Below are 18,926 nucleotides of genomic sequence, written 5' to 3'. Positions count from 1 at the left end.
CAATCTGTTGTGTGATGCTGTGACTTGCCCTAGTGGCCAGTTGGCCAGCGGTTGATAAGACTCTTACAGCCTTGGCCAACAGCATGCTTTTTGTTCAGTTGGTACAGATGACAAGTTTGGGTTCAGTTCATCTCAGGCATTTCATTATGCACTTCAGCTGAGGGCAGAGGTGCTTGTACTGTGTGTAGGTGCACAGGTGCCACAGATGCTGTGGTCTCATGGTCTCTCCTAATCATCACATAAAAACACGACAGTGATCTGACCTAGAATTCTGTATTACCACAGACCTGAACAGTAGAAAAATGGGGATGCGGTGACTGGATTTTTTGACTTAATCATTATACTCATAAGCAACAGCACTGGGAATATTTTGTTTTATTGTTAGTTGAGTATAGAAGATGGGTTAAATAGAAATAATGGATGTATTCCATTGGAAATACATTCCATTTCCATGGAATACATCCATGGAAAGACTCTCAATAAAATTTTTTTAGCTTCAGGGTAATACATGTCTGCTAAATCAAAAGATACAGAAAAATATTGCTGCCAGTTCTTAACAAAAAGCACTTTAATTGTGTCTCTCTTCAAACTTAAGCCATGAATTTCAAATAGAAATATCTGGTTTGACAGCTAAATTGTTAGGAATGCCCTTATGCCTAGAGAGGTTTATTTCTCTCCCTGCACTCACAGACATAAAATAGAAGTTGTAGGTGAACTCAGTACCTCTTGCTACCAGGCCAAAACCTCATTATTAAATTCAGGCTCTTATCTTGAACCTCTGAATATGTTAGTCTTATTCTCTATTTCAGACAATTATTAAAGATAGAATTAATTACATATTTGCTCTTTTTAAGGTTTTCCTCTTTTGTAGAAAATGCTTTGTATTAGGTTTGCTAAGTGGTGTTCTCTATTAGTTCATAATGGTCTACTCCACTACTGGAAAACAATGACGACTCATTTCTGTGGATTTAAATAATTGCAAGTACTTTCTGCACACCTTCTGCAGGTGCACGTATCATACAGATGTCATACTTTTTCCAAGTTTCTCAATACACTAAGACTGCAGCAGAAGGCCCGAGCTGAAATTTCTGGTTCTTCAGTAAATGCTAGCTCTGGGCCTGTTAAGATTATGAAATTGGGTGCAACATAGTTGTGGAAACCTGCTGTTTTGGAAGCTGGATGGAGAGGTGCTCCATCCCAGCTAATAGGTTAGTGTGTTCAGGATCCAGCATGCATCTCTGCACAGGGCTATGCTGTCCTGCATGGATGCATATGCTGAGATTGGCGCTGGCTCTGAACCCCATGCCATAGTGTAGTACAGACATGCCCTGCTTTCCAGGTGTCCTCCTCCTCTGCCATCCTTAAAAGGTGTCCTTAAGCAGGCCAATTTATTAATCATAGAATCACAGAATAGTTTGGGTTGGAAGGGACCTTTAAAGGTCATCTAGTCCAAACCCCCTGCAATGAGCAGGGACATCTTCGACCAGATCAGGTTGCTCAGAGCCCCGTCCAGCCTGACCTTGAATGTTTCCAGGGATGGGGCATCTACCACCTCTCTGGGCAACCTGTTCCAATATTTCACCACCCTTGGTGTAAAAAATTTCTTCCTTATCTTCTAGTCTAAATCTCTACCCTCTTTTAGTTTAAAATCATTTATCCCTTGTCCTGTCACAACAGGCCCTACTAAAAAGTCTGTCCCCATCTTCCTTATAAGCCCCCTTTAAGTACTGAAAGGCTGCAGTAAGGTCTCCCTGAAGCCTTCTCTTCTCCAGGCTGAACAACCCCAACTCTCTCAGCCTTTCTTCACAGGAGAGGTGTTTCATCCCCCTGATCATTTTTGTGGCCCTCCTCTGGAGCCGCTCCAACAGGTTGTTCTTGTGCTGAGGGCCCCAGAGCTGGACACAGTACTCCAGGTGGAGTCTCACCAGAGCAGAGTAGACGGGCAGATTCACTTCCCTCGACCTGTTCTTTTGATGCAGCCCAGGATACGATTGGCCTTGTGGGCTGTGAGTGCACATTGCTGGCTCACGTCCAGCTTTTCATCCACCAGTACCCCCAAGTCCTTCTCGGCAGGGCTGCTCTCAATCCCTTCATGCCCCAGCCTGTATTGATACCAGGGGTTGCCCCGACCCAGGTGCAGGACCTTGCACTTGGCCTTGTTAAACCTCATGAGGTTCACACGGGCCCACTTCTAGAGCTTGTCCAGGTCCCTCTGGATGGCATCCCATCCCTCAGGCGTGTCAACCGCACCACTCAGCTTGGTGTCATCCGCAAACTTGCTGAGGGTGCACTTGATCCCACTGTCTATGTCATTGATGAAGATATTAAACAGTACCGGTCCCAATACGGACCCCTGCGGGACACCACTTGTCACCGATCTCCATCTGGACATTGAGCCATTGACCACTACCCTCTGGATGTGACCATCCAACCAATTCCTCATCCACCGAGCAGTCCACCCATCACATCCATATCTCTCCAATTTAGAGAGAAGGATGTTGTGGGGGTCCGTGTCAAAGGCCTTACAGAGGTCCAGATAGACGATATCTGTAGCCCTTCCCGTGTCCACTGATGTAGTCACTCCATCATAGGCCACTAGGTTGGTCAGGCAAGACTTGCCCTTGGTGAAGCCATGCTGGCTGTCTCGCATCACCTCCCTGTCCTCCATGTGCCTTAGCATAGCTTCCAGGAGGATCTGTTCCATGATCTTCCCAGGCACAGAGGTGAGACTGACTGGCCTGTAGTTCCCCGGGTCTTCCTTTTTTCCCTTTTTAAAAATGGGGGTTATGTTTCCCCTTTTCCAGTCAGTGGGAACTTCACTGGACTGCCACAACTTCTCAAATACGATGGATAGTGGCTTAGCAACTTCATCCGCCAGTTCCTTCAGGACCCGCGGATGGATCTCATCAGGTCCCATGGACTTGTGCACCTTCAGGTGCCTTAGATGGTCTCAAACCTGATCTTCTCCTACAGTGGGCAGCTCTTCATTCTCCCAGTCCCCACCTTTGTCTTCTGCGGCTTGGGCAGTGAGGCTCAAGCACTTGCCGGTGAAGACCAAGGCAAAAAAGTCATTGAGTACCTCTGCCTTCTCCGTATCCCAGGTAACCAGGTCTCCTCCAGAGAGGGCCCACATTTTCCCTCGTCTTCCTTTTATCCCCGACGTACCTATAGGAACTTTTCTTGTTGCCCTTGATGTCCCTGGCCAGAGTTAATTCTATCAGGGCTTTAGCTTTCCTAACCTGATCCCTGGCTGCTCAGACAATTTCTCTGTATTCCTCCGAGGCTACCTGTCCTTGCTTCCACCCCTTGTAGGCTTCCTTTTTGTGTTGGAGTTTGTCCAGGAGCTCCTTGTTCATCCATGCAGGCCTCCTGGCGTTTTTGCCCGACTTCCTCTTTGTTGGGCTGCATCGCTCCTGAGCTTGGAGGAAGTGATCCTTGAATGTTAACCAGCTTTCCTGGGGCCCTCTTCCCTCCAGGGGTTTATCCCATGGTACTCTGTCAAGCAGATCCCTGAAGAGGCCCAAGTCTGCTCTCCTGAAGGCCAGGGTAGTGAGCTTGCTGTGTGCCCTCCTCAGTGCCCTAAGGATCTTGAACTCCACCATTTTGTGGTTGCTGCAGCCAAGGCTGCCCTTAATCATTGCTACTGACCGTTTGTACTCTGCTAGTCAGCTACATTCATGAGTTGGACTGACACCCGCATCCTTCACAGTCCCCATTTCCAGCAAAGGGGAACGATTCCTGTCTCTTGCAGTCCTGTACAGAAAGGCCCAGAGCAGTTGTTTGTGCAGACCCATTGCAGTACATGGTGGCCACAGGCCCGCCTCACAAGGAGCTCACAAGGCATCTCACAGACGGGGGGTGAGTGTCTGAGGTCTTCCATGTCTCATCAACTGCTTGCCTTTGTTTTCTCCCCACAGGCACCTCACTAGTTCAGCACCTGATGACAGTGCTGATAAGTGAACAGGGGCGAATCTTCGCTGTTCCTCAGGCAGATGTGCCAGGGAGCCAGCTGGAGATCAGACCTGTGCGTCAGCGCAGTACTGTGGAGTGGATCTCCGAGGAGGACGGGGAGGACAGCAGGTCGGAGAACAGTGTTCCTAGCCCTGCTGATTTGCCTTCTGGCAATGCTGTGGCACTAGAGGCCACTCCTGGACCTGTGGTGAAAAACACTCCTTCAGAGCACAGTGGCAAATTGACTCAGCCTGCCACCAGCCCCAACAAAAGAATGCAGACACTGCCTCCGTGGAAATACTCCTTCCGCCAGCAGGGAGCACGGTCTGTGAGTCCAAAGCTGGGCAGCTCATCCTTAGATATCCCCAACCTCTCCTCCAGTGGGAACTGGTTGATGAATGGACTGTACTCTCTCCGAGGCCATCGCCGGACAGCCTCTGGGGAACGAGTTAAAGACTCATGTTCTTCCCAGAGACTCTCTACTTACGACAACGTCCCTTCGTCCAGCCTCTCCCTTAGCACACACAGTATGGCCAGCACCACATGGTCTACATCATCATGTGAAATCTCTGTGGTGGACTCGGTCAGCAGCTGCCCAGCCTGCCGGGCCAGTGACTCTTCTGCTTTAAGCTCTCTCAAAACCGAGTGGATAACTCAGGGCTCACTGTCTCAGAGTGAGGTCAAGATTGCAGATCTGGAGAACAGCATCGACAGGTTTGAAGCATGCAGCAGCAGTGACCAGAGCAACCCGGCTGCAGCTTCCAGAGACTCTGTCAAATGCTCTAGGGCCTTACAGAGCTTGGTGGTGGAGCTAAAGACAGAACTGAGCAAACAGAGGACTGAGTACGAGACTAGTATCAAAAGGTAATGTCATCTGCAGGGGGGACAAGGAAGTCATCTGTCAGCATTACCCCTGTTTGAACATGGGTGTGGGCTACCAAGCATATCAAGTTCTCAGACCTGAAGTTTGGGTTTGGGAGACAGCAGATTTGGTTCTGCTCTTTCCTCACTGCTCTCTGAATCCAACTTTTCTCTCTCTGATCTAACAGACTGTCAAAAAAATGGGATTTCTGTCACACAGGGAATTCCAATATTTGACATTCTATGTTTTCACTGGAAATCTGAATTGCACAGGTAAGCCAAAGTCTGCTCTTTGTAAGCGACCTGGGAGAAACAGCAAAGCAAACAGCTGTCTTGGAGGGGGAAAGACTGGGACCCAGAGTGGTCAGGCCTCAGCAAGGAACTCTGTTGCTCTGTGCAGGTGCCGAGATTTGTACCAAATCAGTCTGAAATTGAGGGCTTCTTGCTGCTTTGCCCAACAGAAACATTCTTCAGGAAACTGATTTTGACTGTTCTCTGGGGGTTTTTTTGGTGGCAGTGGTGGTGGTATTGCATCTCAGTTACAACTTTCAGCAGCCCTTTTGTGTTGAACTTTTCTAGAAACCTTGCTTTTGATTTTTGATGTACTTGTAGTGGTCCTTTGCTCGCTTGGCCAGCTACTGACTCAAAGTAGCAGCAAGGTGCTGCTTGTACAGCAGATACGTGAACGGTGCAGGTCTTTGCCCGCTCTGATGTTTACTGCAACTGCTGGTTCTGTACTTTAGATCTGTGCTCAGAAAAATCCCCTCCAGTTTTCAGGAGAGGTGTGTGTGAGGGCAGGGGCTGTAGGAAATAGAAAGTATTAATAACTAGGAAGTCATATTTATTCATTTGTGTGAGTTAGTATATTAGGTTTTATGAGTGTAAGTGCTTAATAGAATGACTTTCAGGCAAGTACTCAGGGAAATATGCACATGAAATATTGTTGCTTAAAGGAATTAGATATGTTTTAATTGCACACTCTGTTATAATACAGAAGAATCGTCATTGTCCTGGGCTCTGCAGCATTGGTACTTTGCACTGAAGAAGGGCCGTAGTCCCATTTCTTACAAATAGTTGAGTTCTCAGCTGTTTTTGTGTGTTAAGGTGTTAATGTTACACTTCTTCAATTATTAAAACTCTGGTAGCATTTACATGCCTCAATTTCCAATCAGTCTCCCAAACATGGTACCAAAAGCACATACCACTGTCTGTAGGGATTGTATAGCACAGCTTTAGGCTACATTTGTTGCCCCTTTTTTCTTGTTAATTTTTCAAAAACGTATCTGAACTGTGATCTCTTCCAGTGGGCCAGCTTTTAAGGTAGAAATTTCACTTGCTACCTTCCTGCTTTATTTTATGATTTCCTACGGTGGTGTCTTGCTAGTCTCTGCAGCTTTTCTGCCTCTTGCATTGTACTGCCTTGGTATGTGAAGCTGGAAGGAAAATCAGGCCACGTAGCAGTTTCAGTTCCCTTAACATCAGAGTGGGGGAAAAGCTTACCCCCGCCTTGTTGTGTTCCAGGTAGAAGAGCTAATGAGACCACCACTAGTTGCTAGCATGGTGTGTTGGAAAAGGTCTGTGAATGAAAATGCTAGTTCATGGTGGGTTTTGGTTGTTTTCTTTTTTAGCTGCCCTACTGATGTAGAGCGGGAGGGAGATGAGATGAGGGTATGTGCCTTGCATTTAGTTCTGCAGAGCTGCCCTGGCAAGCCTTGTTGCAGGGATAGAGAGTAATAAACAGAAAGGAGGCTGCAAAACTTGGAAATGTCTATCTGCACATTTTTACCTGCTGCCTGGGGGAAGAAATGGCTTTCCACCTCTTGTCAGTAAAACTGTTCCAACGGGTCCTTCAGCTGTTGACATCAGGGACATCCAGGAAGACCTGTTCCTCATTCCAGCTGTTGAGCATTTTCAGCTGTTTCAGCTCTAACACCTGCCTTTCCCCTTCAGCTGGACAGGGACAGAGCGCACTGTGGCTGGAGGGGAGGACTATAAATTGGCCAGGTCTCACAGGGCAAAGTAGCTAAGAGGAAAATGCCTAATGAACTAATAGTTTCATAAAACCAGGCAAGATGCAATCACTGCGTTTTTGTATTAAACAGGATGATTCCAGCTGTTTAGGATTACAGCCCGAAGGATCTTGCTGTCAAGTCTAAGGATTTCAAGCCAAGTTTTTCAGCTCTCAAAAATCTTGCAATGTTTTTACTACATCTGCAGCAATTTACATGTGCAAAAATATGTTCCTTTTGAGACCGCATGAAAGTCTGCTCCTGTGGAAAGACAGGAGCTAACTAGCAAAGAAGGGAGGCTGCTTAGCAGGAAAGCTTTGGGCTGCCTCACTAGCTTTATTTTATTGAAGATAATTTAGTCCCCAAAAGTAATAATTAGTTCCTTTACAATTGTACATGTGCTTGTGTGGTTTGCAGAACTCTGTGTGTGTAGCGGGGCATGTTTTAATGAAGGAATATGAGCTTTTTGTTGGCACATACATAAGTGGAGGGAAAGCAGAGTCAGTACCTGCCTGGGGCAGAGGTAAGGAACACTTGCTGATGGAAAAGCTGTTATTTATCATCATCAACTGCCCATTTTCCCTCTTAGTCAGAGGGAGGCAAGTTTTATGGCCTTCCTGTAACCAGTCTGTTCCAGAGCATTTCTCCCTCGAGGTTAGTATAATTATCGGTTTCAGTAATTCATGTTTACCACCTGGGACTCTTAAGAAACTGGAAGTGTCTTGGAGAGGATGATTATGTTGCGTGTGCAGAAACGCACTAAGTACTGTGACCCTATGTAATTAATTCAGAACATGGACAGCTAGTCCAGGCTGCTGTAGCCGACCCCTAAAATTTCATGGTAGAAAAAATCAATTGGTAGCTCAGATCCATAGGACGTAACAAAAATGTTAGGGGCAGGGGGGAAGGAAGGGAAGCATCCTAGCTTCGGAAGAGTCCTTTTGTATTACGGAAGACAGCGATCTGGGTGATAAAAGTCTGCCTTCACTGAGATGGGCATTTTTTTGCAGACATACTGCACATTTCTGTTCACTCATCAGCGCAGCTGTTGGTTTGCTGGACTTGGTGATCAGTGCACCTATGTGTGACTTTCTAATTTGTTGTGAAAGTTGTGGCAATGATCATATTGCCATCCTTAGCTGTATGTGAAGGAATAGTTTATTATGCATTGCCTGCATAATTGCCTCTTGGTGGTCACAAAATAGAATTCAGACCCTTCTGGGACTGTCACAAAGGTCCCTTTGTTTGTTTGTTTGTTGTGGAGTCTGTAGCATGCCCTTGTTGAGTGTCATTTACCCTGTTTAAAAATAACCTATTCACAGTTTCACAGGGAAGCCAGGCCCCCCAGCTTCACAGCTGGGTATTATACTGATCAACCAACCTAAGAGGTGGTGGTGGTTTGTTTTTTTTTTAAAGTTAGAGGGGGGAAACTTTTCCTAGGAAAAGCCTAATTTTTAAAATCACCCTTTCTGAATATTCTAGTGATCAGAAATTCCTGTCTAGATACACTCCCTGCTCTGTATTAACACCACTACTCTGTCCTGCAATTAGGAAACATGATGGGGAGGACAGCAAGTGATGTGCCTTCTGCGCTTGTTTCAAATAAAAAACCCCATGAACCTTGTTCTTTGACCTCCCTAGAGAAAAGCTGAGTCTTGCATTAGAGCTTTGTGCACAGATGAACTATTTAAGGTCTGTTCTTCAGATTCTTCCTCATATAAAAAGTTGGTTTTTGTAAAATTTTGTACAGTATGAAAAATATTTATTCCCCCACCCCAACGTCAGCCACAAACTTTACAGAAAGTACCATAAAATGCATGGTGGAGGAAGGACTGTGACCTCATTTCCTACCTGACCTCCAAGGATGTTCCTCTGTACTAGATATCCATATAGGGAAACACAGTATCAGGATGAAAACAGAGGTCAAAAGATTATTTTGGAATTATATATTTGAACTCTGCCTAACTGTGAGGAGTTAATACAACTCCTCAGACATTCAGTCTGTTGCCCAAATGTAAGCATTGTTTTGTAAGACTTGAGGATATTTTCTCAGGATACAAATAGAGGAGGCTCCAGCTTTCAAGGAGTCTCTGCCCTTAAACTCAATGAAATGGCAGCTAGTGCCCTCGTTTAAACCTTCCTCTTAGAATGAAGATCATTTAGCTCTAAATTGAACAACTTGATATTTATTATAGCTATCATCAGCAGTATCTACCCAGCCACTTAAAAAACTTTTTTCTTCTCCCTCTCTCTCCCCTTTGGTTTTAAGAATTGAAGAAACAAGTGCAGACCTGAGGAAACAAGTGGTTAGGTTAGAAGAAGAACTGGACCAAGAACGAAAGAAATACACGATGCTGGAGATAAAGCTGAGGAATTCCGAACGTGCTCGTGAAGATGCTGAGAAGAGAAATCACCTCCTGCAGAAGGAAATGGAAGAGTTTTTTTCAACATTAGGATGTTTAACTGTTGGGACTCGAAGTGCTAAAGTCCCCAAGTAGAACAAGCTGATGCACAGCGTAGAAAATTCTATTTCTGGCAAAACCAGTGAAAATGCACATTTTGTTCTGGTAAACTCATGTATCATGAGTAATTCCACAGTGACTGTGCTCTCGGTGACACTTGCTCTGTTGTCTTTACATGTGCTGTAGTATTTGGGCCAGCTGGGAAGGACTGCTAAACATAATGCTTGAAAGTTTAGATGTCAGATTGCCAAGAAATCAAAAGATACTATTCTCCGTAGCTGTACTGCTGCCATCTTCGGATTTACTGCACCATCCTTTTGCTGGCTCAAGGACAGTGGGAAGGCCTGCAAGGTGGGTGGGAGGGCCAGAACTGATGGACAGGCTGAGCCTGGAGCTGAGGGCCTCCTACACTTGCGCTTGGGAAGATGGCAGTTCCAGTATGTCACCACATTCAATGTGGTTTAGCGTATGGATTTAACATGAGGTGGTGTTCTTCCCCCCTCCCTACATAAAGTTTGTTCAAATTTCTCATCCCTTAAACTGGCATTATTTTATGAAAATGCTTTGAAAACAAAGTCTACAAACAAGCTGAAGACACCGAAATCTTGACAATTTGCTGAAGTTGTCCCTTAGTCACTGAACAGTTCTGGTACTTCACAAAAATGCAACTTATTAAAGTGTGATTAATAATCAGATTGGCCACACAAACTCCATGGAACTTCTTTAAATATGTGTATTTTGCCCTAGGTATATCTGGGTTTTTTTGAGCCAAAAATAGAGCAGTATTAGCTGCTAGGAAAAAATCTCATGAGTTCATATGTACTGATTAGACATCAAGGTAGGAGAAGAAAGATTCTTATCATCAAAACACATCCAACTGCTGAGGGTTTTTATCTATAAAACTTTAATAGCAAAGCCTATGGTAAGAGAAATTAGTGCTGGAAAGGGGGAAGGGTGGGATCTATCTTTAACCTTCCCAGGACAATTTATGCTTAGCTGCCTTGCAACATTTCTCATGACGCCAGCTGATTTTTTGTTGTTAGTTCACAGGGAGATGAGGGGACAGGAGGAATATAGTGAACAACCCAGCAGTCTAAGTTCATTGCTTCTACTAAAGAAATGACATTAGAATGAAGCTGTAATTTCCAGTAATTAGCTGCCAGGGCTCACTTCCCTTCAAGGGACTTATTCTTTGCGAAGTTCTGCATAACATTTCTAGTGCCCTGAGCCACGCAGAGCCTGCACACAGAAAATTGTTTCACCAGATTCAGCCTGAAGTCCGCTCACCAGCCCAGCACTCGCAGCACTGTTCGCTCTCCCTTGACACGTATCTTTGACAGCTGAGGCAGCTTGGGAAACTCAGAGGAAAAAGATTTTTAATGGAAAAGTGCCACAACAACATGAGCTGGCTAAAGGGAAAGTATAGACTGAAGTGAAGGTGCTTGCTTTATTTAAGTATTTTCAAAAAATGACCTGAATCCATCTTTTCTTACTAGAGCATATAACTCATTGTCTGGAAATAACCTTAGAATGGCCTTTTTTACATACCAGCAGATTGTACCCCTTTCACTTTCTCCTCAAATCTCGCAGATATCCAGGTATTTCAATATTTAAACATCTGGAAGTTAAGTTGTTTCTACCTCACTGTAATGCTTCTCCTTCCTATAGAAATGTAAACCATTTAAAGTGAGCAAAAAGAAACATTTTAACCTAATCTTTCCTGGTTAAGACAAGTCAAGCAAGGTGGTAAAGTAAGCCGTGAGGATAGGTTAATTCAGTTATTTCAAAACATTTTCCCTTCTTCCCAGAATATCCAGCTGTGCTGGATTCCTTACTGCCCCTGGTGTGAGGCAGTGTGGCAGGTACCTGAGTGTTGAACAGGAGCAGCCTGCCACCTGCAGGCACTAGCATCACCCTTATCTTTTTTTCTGTGCCCCTCCCCCCTTGCCTTGTATTATTACCGATAGTCACAACTGACCCTGCAAGGAAGACGACTGTGTGTTTAAAACAGCAGCATTAAGATGCATAATGTGAGAAGCAACTGTTGTTAACAATGATTTTGAGCTGGAACCGCGTAGTGGGTTAGGTAGTGTTAAGTACCATGCCGGTCATCACAAAATAAACCTTAATATTAGAGAGTGGCCTGAACTGGGTTGTAAGACGCATATAGCCCACATCCCTTAGACTATTTATATTGCATTATCTCCCGTATGTATCAAGTGCAGACTACTCCCTTTAGTTCTGGCACACTACAAACTTAAGAACTGAAGCCATGCTGACTGGGAGCCTAAAAAACAAATCTGCAAGACAAGCACTAAATATGACTGCTGGCTAACTCTCAGTGAAATCAAATGCAGCTGGAATTCTGGATATTCTTTAAGTATTTAAACTTAGGTAACCGCTATATAGAGCAGAACTGGGGAACAAACCCACCTATCTCAAATCTTCAGCTCCAGGGTAGGATCATCTGTCAGCTATGTAGCACTACATAATCTTAATCTGGCATCCAGGATAAAATTAATTCTTCTTTTCAGTATCACAAATGAAACTGTATCCACTTTGATTAACGGAACTAACCATTTCCCGGCTGACTATTGTGCTCCAGCAACACCTATTCCTCTTGTTCATGAGGAACAAATTTCTGGTCCTTTTGAAGATGATCCACTGCAGTAAATGAAGCCTGCAGGAAGCTGCAAACTAGCCAGTTCATGCCAAAACACACCACAGTGGGATGTTAACTCTAAAGCACAGCAACAGGAGCATAATGTTAATTTCCCATCGTGGGCAATTATGCAAGAAATGGGAACACACTTGTGCTGTTGTACACAACCTCGTGGAACACTGTGCCCTTATTTGAGGAAGATGACGACACACTCTTTCCTAGCTTTAACGCCTGTTTCTGTACTCTCCTTCCCACAACTGCATTTGCCACCTTCACGGATCTGAGAGAACACTCCTTATTTTGCAGACCTTTAGCTTATTACAGCCCCTAGTTTAAAGTGCCAGCTTTCTTAGCAAGCGTTTACAAGAGACAGGTTTGATAGTATTAATAAGACATGATGAAAGGCTCCTGGAATCAGGTAGATGATACATTTTTACCATAGCTTTTACCTGTGCAATCTTCCCAGCCTGGAACATCCCTTCCAGTATTATGCTAGCAAAAAGTGTAAAAAATTTTCAGTGAAAGAAATCCAACACAAGCATATGCTTAAAAAAAATATCCAAAGGCAAACAGCAGCATTCCAGAATAACAAAAAACTTCTGTAGGTCTCCATGATATTTTCTAATATGAAAATTAATAATAGCTTATTGAATTATCTACATTTGCCAAATAGGCCTACGCAAGCCAGCAGCACTGTGGAGCATTTCGGTTCTGGGCTGAAGTCACCCACAGACAAATCCCTGGCAGAGCTAAAACTGTCTCAGGCCTTGCTCTATATTAATCTATTACTCGGAATCAGCTACACTTTATGCTAACATATACAAATAAAAAAGAGCATTTCTGAGCCTCACCACATTCCTAGAAGAGGACCTCACGAATAGCTGGTCCAGAGAAACAAAGCAGGCTGCACTGTACTGCCCGCAGTCACAGCACCTTTCCCTTAAAAACGAACACAAAGACACTGTAACAGCACACAGACAAACACAACTCGAGGGCATCTTGAGTCTTCGTTTAAAGAAACGCCGAGAGCCTGCTGGAAATGAAGGCAGTGAAGTGCATTACGTTAGGATTTAGCCCCACTGCAGAGGTGCCAGTGCAGGAAGTGGTCCTGGCACCCAAGTTAGCTCTCCAGTAAGAGCTCTACAGAAGCCAGATCCTTCCTTCAGGCTTCTCCGAGACTCAGTTTTGAGAAAGATCTTCCTGAGGGCACAGGGACTGGGCCCTCCTTTCATACACTAGACAGCCCATGGCTTACCTCCTCCTGCAAGGCAGGGTCTCAGCAGCTGTATTTCCAGGAAAGGCGGCGGCTAGAGTTGGCAGCGCGGAAGTGAGAATGGATTCCCAGCGGTCGCAAACCCACTTGGTATTATCAGTCTGTGGCACATCCAAAGCCCATGGGAATGGAGAAACGGAAGAAACGTTGTCACTTTGCCCACGAGTGAGCTCACACACAAGACAGGACTTTAAGTACCATTAAAACCAGACGAATTCTCAGGAAGGACTGATGCCAATGAAACTCCAACTGCAGCCTTATTATAAAATCCATACGAAATCCATTCCAGCCTAGTAATGAAGAAGCACTAAATGCATAGCGGTCAAATTTTTTTTTTTCCTTTTTTATTTAAAATATCATTATAACCAATTGACATACTAGATAACAATGTTTACATTCCAGTGGTGCACATGTAATGACCTATGGCATGAATGAGTAAAAAAACCACAATGTTCTCAGTAATGCCCCACCAACAGCTTATTTGGAGGGAATAAAGGAAAAGCAGGAAAAGGTATCAAATGTGGGGAAGAAAAAAAAAAAATTACAGTTTTTCCCAGTATTTTTAATGGTGTATCTTCCCCTTCATATTTCTTGGGACAAAATAAAATTAAGAATATATTTCAAAAGGGGCAGAAGGAATGATCACAATAATTAGGGTTTTTTTTCTCAACTTTAGTAATAAAAGTTAAAGAACTCTCAAAAATAGACTAGATATTGGGCCTACAAAAGTAATTCATCTGTATGCAAAGCTTACCAAGAATTATTCCTTTTGTAAAATGTAAAGGATGAGCTGACATTACTAGTAAGCCATTTTTACCTACAAAACCAGACTACAATAATAAAATCACCAATTTACAGCTAACACAACAGTCTAGATGTACATTATTGTACACGAGCTATATATTACACATGAACATCTTACGTGAAATATATAAGAAACATACTTACTGATATTGTCTCAACTATTGGCCAATAGGTTTATTTTTCTAAAGGAAGTGTATTTTTCTATTCACATTCAGTGTAGTTCCAATAGCAAGGGTTAGCTTTGCTTACTTAAGAAATGTAGAAAGTTTGTGTGAGGTAGTTCAAGAAAACCTAGCTTAAATTTTTAACTGCAGAGTAGAAACACAATGTGATCTGATTCATAACATGTTTCTGTAATGCAGAGATATCTAAGGAAGAAGAGAAGGGAGTGAAAGAGATCACTTAAAATACCACTTTTTTTCCAGTGCCCTTAACTAAGAATAAATTAAATGAATTTGAGATTTGGGTAAGCAGTCGAGTCTCATCACATTTCTCCATTAAAACCCTCTTTCTAATGCTACTGAAAAATGCAGACAGCCCTCCTTCAACTCCAGTCCTCAAACTAAATAGGTAAGAACCAAAACATTGATAGGAACATAAAATGTAACAGCATGGACAAGCTGCTGTCAACAGCAAATACAAACATACCTAGAAACAGTAATTCGCTTCCTTTAGCAACTTGAAACAGTAAGACCAAGCGGAAGCTGAACCGTCTTCTCCACTTTCCCTCATAATCTCAATTGAGAAACACTTAATAATGTCATATGCTTTGGATTACTGGCTGGGTAGGAACTATCCTCCTGAACTAGCTTTCTGATCGTTTTTCTTTATGCAATGTTGAGATGAATGCCATATACATTAATGCAGGAGCATTATATTCATGCAAACGCCTGTCAAGGTGCTTTTTTTGCTCTCTAACGAAATAGCCTGTGTTCAGAGAAGCAATTTTCCATAAAACAAACCCACATCAGTAACACACTACTTACTTGGACACTGAGGCAGTAGAGGGTGCTGTTGCCACAACTGCCTCAAACACAGCTCACCCTATCCTCCCCTAAATTCACACGTGTGTTGGCACGAACAATTTATGCCGATATTATCTTTGTGTCTAGCTGGAATTCCTATCCAGAAAGATACTATTGCATACAGCGTAGTAAGGTTCGTCTAAACTAAAAGCCCAAGCCGCACAATGCCTACATAGGGAAAAGTGCCACGTCTATTCAGCTTAGCAGAATGAATGCGCTAGAGGCGAGCTGGTCAGTCAGGCTGGTCTGAGGTTGTTGAACTGACGGGTGTTGCTCTGGCAGTCCAGCTTCTCACACACACTAACACACAAAACCCTCAATTCTGACCCCATTGTCTTGCATTAACAAAGACTTACAGAGCAGAGGTGCAGCACACAGTAACGGTACTAATTTCCCCCCAATTTCTATTTCAAAATCTTGAAGAACCTACTTCTACAAAAGGAGAGGAGCTATTTTATCCTTGATGCCCGACACAGCCCTGACCAGAGAAGGTGGAAATTAATCTCATTATTATTGCCCAACTTTTAACCTCACCTGACGTAAGAAACCAGGCACAGCTCACTGTAATTTACTCCCTACCAACTCCCAACGGATTGGAACGGCCCTAGAAGTGGAAAGTTGCATGCACTTTAGTGAAGCCTGTTGTCATCAGAAGATTTTGGAATCATAGATTAAAATAAAGCTTAATAATACTTTAAGAATAAAATTGTACAGTGTATTAGATAGTATATGAGCTAACAACATAACAATAGACAAAGACAGCTGAACTCTAGCTACCCATTTGTTTGCTATCTGTGGCAGTGTACAACCACCTATGAAATAATTTTATATTTCAACAAATAAAAAGGGAAGGTAAGACTAGCACGTTGTTGTGGTAATTTGGTTACTGAATCTGATTTTCTTTTCTTTGAAATGTGCCATCACTTTAGTTTGCCTAAAATGCAAGCAACTGCAAAAAAAAAAAAAGCGCAACTGCTATGAAGATGGTGCCAAAAGTGAACTCTAGGTTCCCGCAGGCAATGCTCTGACCTTACGGAAATAATCCCTTTTAACATAGCTCACTCACACTGCAATGGGCTGCAGTGGACAGTCCCACCCATTCACCAACCCTACCTTAAAGACGAAAAGCTTAATTCTCCTTAGAGCTTATGAACTCAGTGAAGTTACTATTGATACCACACTGTGATAAAAGCCTAGTAACTATTTCACTCAGTATTAATTTTAAAGCAAGTTTTCTTTAGGACACTGGAAAGTGATAGCAAAAATTATTTTAAAGTTTCAAAATATTTCAGTCACCACTGCAATCTAGAGGGGTCCATAATAAATTTAAATAGGAATTATATTTATCAAATTCTGTTCTGAACAGCACTTACAGGCATCAGAAGTTGATTTTGTCAGTCTTAACTTCATTACACTGGCTTGACCAGAATATCATTTGACCCTACATAACAATGGAGTACTGTCGTATGACCAAAAATTTTGGCTTAATTCACAGCTTCAACTTCGATAAAAAAATTACAAAATAGACTGTTCTGTTGGTCTCTGTTCAACTTGAGCAGATTTTCTATGTTCCAGTGCTAGATGAATCCAACCATGTCCTGCCTATTCTGAGGTAATATACAATTTGGCAGGATACTGTAAAAATAATTGCCTTAACAAATGTGGTTTAGAAAGGCAATATTGAAATATTAGATACAAGTGAGGAAAGCAAAATTACACGCACACAGCACTTACCAGCAGTCTAGCCAGGCCAGGAAAACAACTGTGCAGTTTATCAATTTAGTCATCTTTGAGACATTACCACTCCTTGTAACCCTGTATGTTTTTTAAAAAGACATGTTAGATATTGAAAGCATTACCATCACTTCTATTTTTCTGAAACTTACTGCAAAGACAAATTTTCCTTTTTCAATTAGAACTTCAGAAAGATACCTATTTAACCCAACAAGCAGAAGGAACCACACTGAAGAGCATCAGCCATTCCTGGATGACCTCTGTAGCCAGTTACATGATTTGCTTACGCTCTGCGCCTGGCAAGACTTCTGTATGTTTTGATGCTCATTTTTGTGAGCATTACTAATTTAAATTCCTCTTCATATTCTAATTCACTACACAAAATATGCATCTACACAAGGCAATCAATTATACAGCCTAGCTTCACTAAAAATCTGCATTTTCCAAAGGAATAAATTCTGAATGATTGTTTAACTCATACATAAACTTAAGTCAGTTATACATGAATCATTCTGTAAATATAAAATGTAAACAGTTAAAATACTTCTGTGAGGAGCAGCACCATTTTACATGACTATTTAGTAACTGTTCTATATATTTCAATATATCTTTTGTTTAAAAAGTGTATTGAAACCTGGAGCTTCAGTGCTGAAAACTACTGAATATTTATGACTTAAAATGAACCATTATTAAGATTTCTGCTACACTGGTCTCATGGTGAAATGAAAGAGATAAATATTAATTTATACAGCACTACTTCTCCCTCCCCCTCCTTTGGATGGCATATATTGCTCACTGAATGCGTTAGCTACAGAAATCCTGAGGTTCTCCTACCACTTAATGGTTTTTAGCAATCAGTTACTTTTGGTGGAGGAAGAATAGCTGAAGTTTTGCCCCTATTGCATTCATGTCATTCCCTCTTCTACCCAAAAAGCACTCGCCTTAGTAGACAAAACTAGTAAGAAAGAAAACTCCCAAGAATCACGTATTACATGAAAGTATAGCTACAGCATATTCGTTTTCCCTCTCGGCAGTCTAGACATCCTGGATACACTTTGTTTTGTGTGTACAAAAACAGGCTACAAGCTAGAAGTAAACAGTTTATTTGCATTGCAATGTATTATTCATGAAGTATCCTCGTGTTTTATGGTCATCACAAGATTTGGCATGCCACAACTCTGCAGAAAACATCGCGTTAACTTTGTTAGGCTAGATATTTCTGCAGCTTTGAAGATACGCTTTGCTTTCTTAAGTTCGTAACACCATTCAGATGAGGCTACTTTGCAAAGGATTGTACACTGTTTCTCTAAAAAAAATTCACTAATTGTTGCTTTTGTTGAAGTAGTATAGGCAAGTGGCTAAAATAAAAGAGGATTTTGTTCACTGCCAGCACCACAGTAGTGTGCCTAAAACTACAGCTGGCTGCACTGAATTCTCTCCCCCTCCACCTGGACACAGACATATGACCAAGCATAAAACTTTGAAGGATATCATGAACAAAACATCTGGAATAAATTCTAATTAAAAAATTGAAAAACTATAAAATCTTAAATAATTCATTATATGGTAATGACCACAACATTAATATGTGCTTTGATAAAACAAATCTTACAAATTCAGTAAAAAAAGATCAGCAGCATAATAGTAAAGCAAATATGCAGATTTTAAAACCACAATAAAAATTATCAGGTTTAATATTTTACAGTTAATTACAGCAAAAAAAGTGGCTGCTTTTAACACAACTTACAGTTTAAAATTACAGCACTTTATGATGAATTCTACGATTATTTTTGAAAAAACACTCAAAAATACCACCAAATTTTAAAGGTGCCCTATTAATGACTAAAAGGACCCCCCTCCCACCCCCCAAAAGACCAAGTAGTCATCTACAGCAACCCAGAGGTCCAGCTGAGGTTTCTAGACTGCTGTCTGTATCAGAGGCCAATGTTGGATCTGTTGACATTGAAGACACATCATTGACAGATGACGATGAAGATGGATGTTGAGAGCCATTGATCATTGCTGCACCTGTGCTATGAGAAACAAAACAGCAAATCAGTTGCAGATACAGTTGCACGGTTCAGTGCTTGCATTAGTCTGTCTCTTCCTAATAGTCATGACTTTCCCTTGTTTTAGCAAGTTTCA

General features: G+C 42.4%; 2 protein-coding genes across 5 annotated transcripts in view; one reads left to right on the top strand and one right to left on the bottom strand.

Moving 5' to 3' along the window:
- The window catches only part of ARHGAP22 (Rho GTPase activating protein 22), a 145,260-nt gene extending 135,437 nt beyond the window's left edge, over positions 1–9,823 (top strand). For both annotated transcript variants that reach the window (XM_076338682.1, XM_076338681.1), the window contains 2 exons: positions 3,918–4,815; positions 9,091–9,823. In XM_076338682.1, coding sequence (XP_076194797.1) covers positions 3,918–4,815; positions 9,091–9,319 — 1,127 coding nt within the window. In that variant the 3' untranslated portion in view covers positions 9,320–9,823. The remainder of the gene's footprint in view (positions 1–3,917; positions 4,816–9,090) is intronic.
- A 3,714-nt stretch (positions 9,824–13,537) lies between these two features.
- Positions 13,538–18,926, bottom strand: part of MAPK8 (mitogen-activated protein kinase 8) — a 55,907-nt gene continuing 50,518 nt past the window's right edge. For 2 of the 3 annotated variants that reach the window (XM_076338678.1, XM_076338679.1), the window contains exon 12: positions 13,538–18,809. In XM_076338678.1, the coding sequence (XP_076194793.1) occupies positions 18,664–18,809 (146 nt within the window). In that variant the 3' untranslated portion in view covers positions 13,538–18,663. Of the gene's footprint in view, positions 18,815–18,926 lie in introns of all 3 variants that reach the window. The other variant, XM_076338680.1, reaches the window with a different exon arrangement.

The sequence above is a fragment of the Aptenodytes patagonicus genome, chromosome 5 (assembly GCF_965638725.1).
Source record: "Aptenodytes patagonicus chromosome 5, bAptPat1.pri.cur, whole genome shotgun sequence".
Taxonomy (NCBI): Eukaryota; Metazoa; Chordata; class Aves; order Sphenisciformes; family Spheniscidae; genus Aptenodytes; species Aptenodytes patagonicus.
This window is presented reverse-complemented; position numbering and strand designations above follow the sequence as displayed.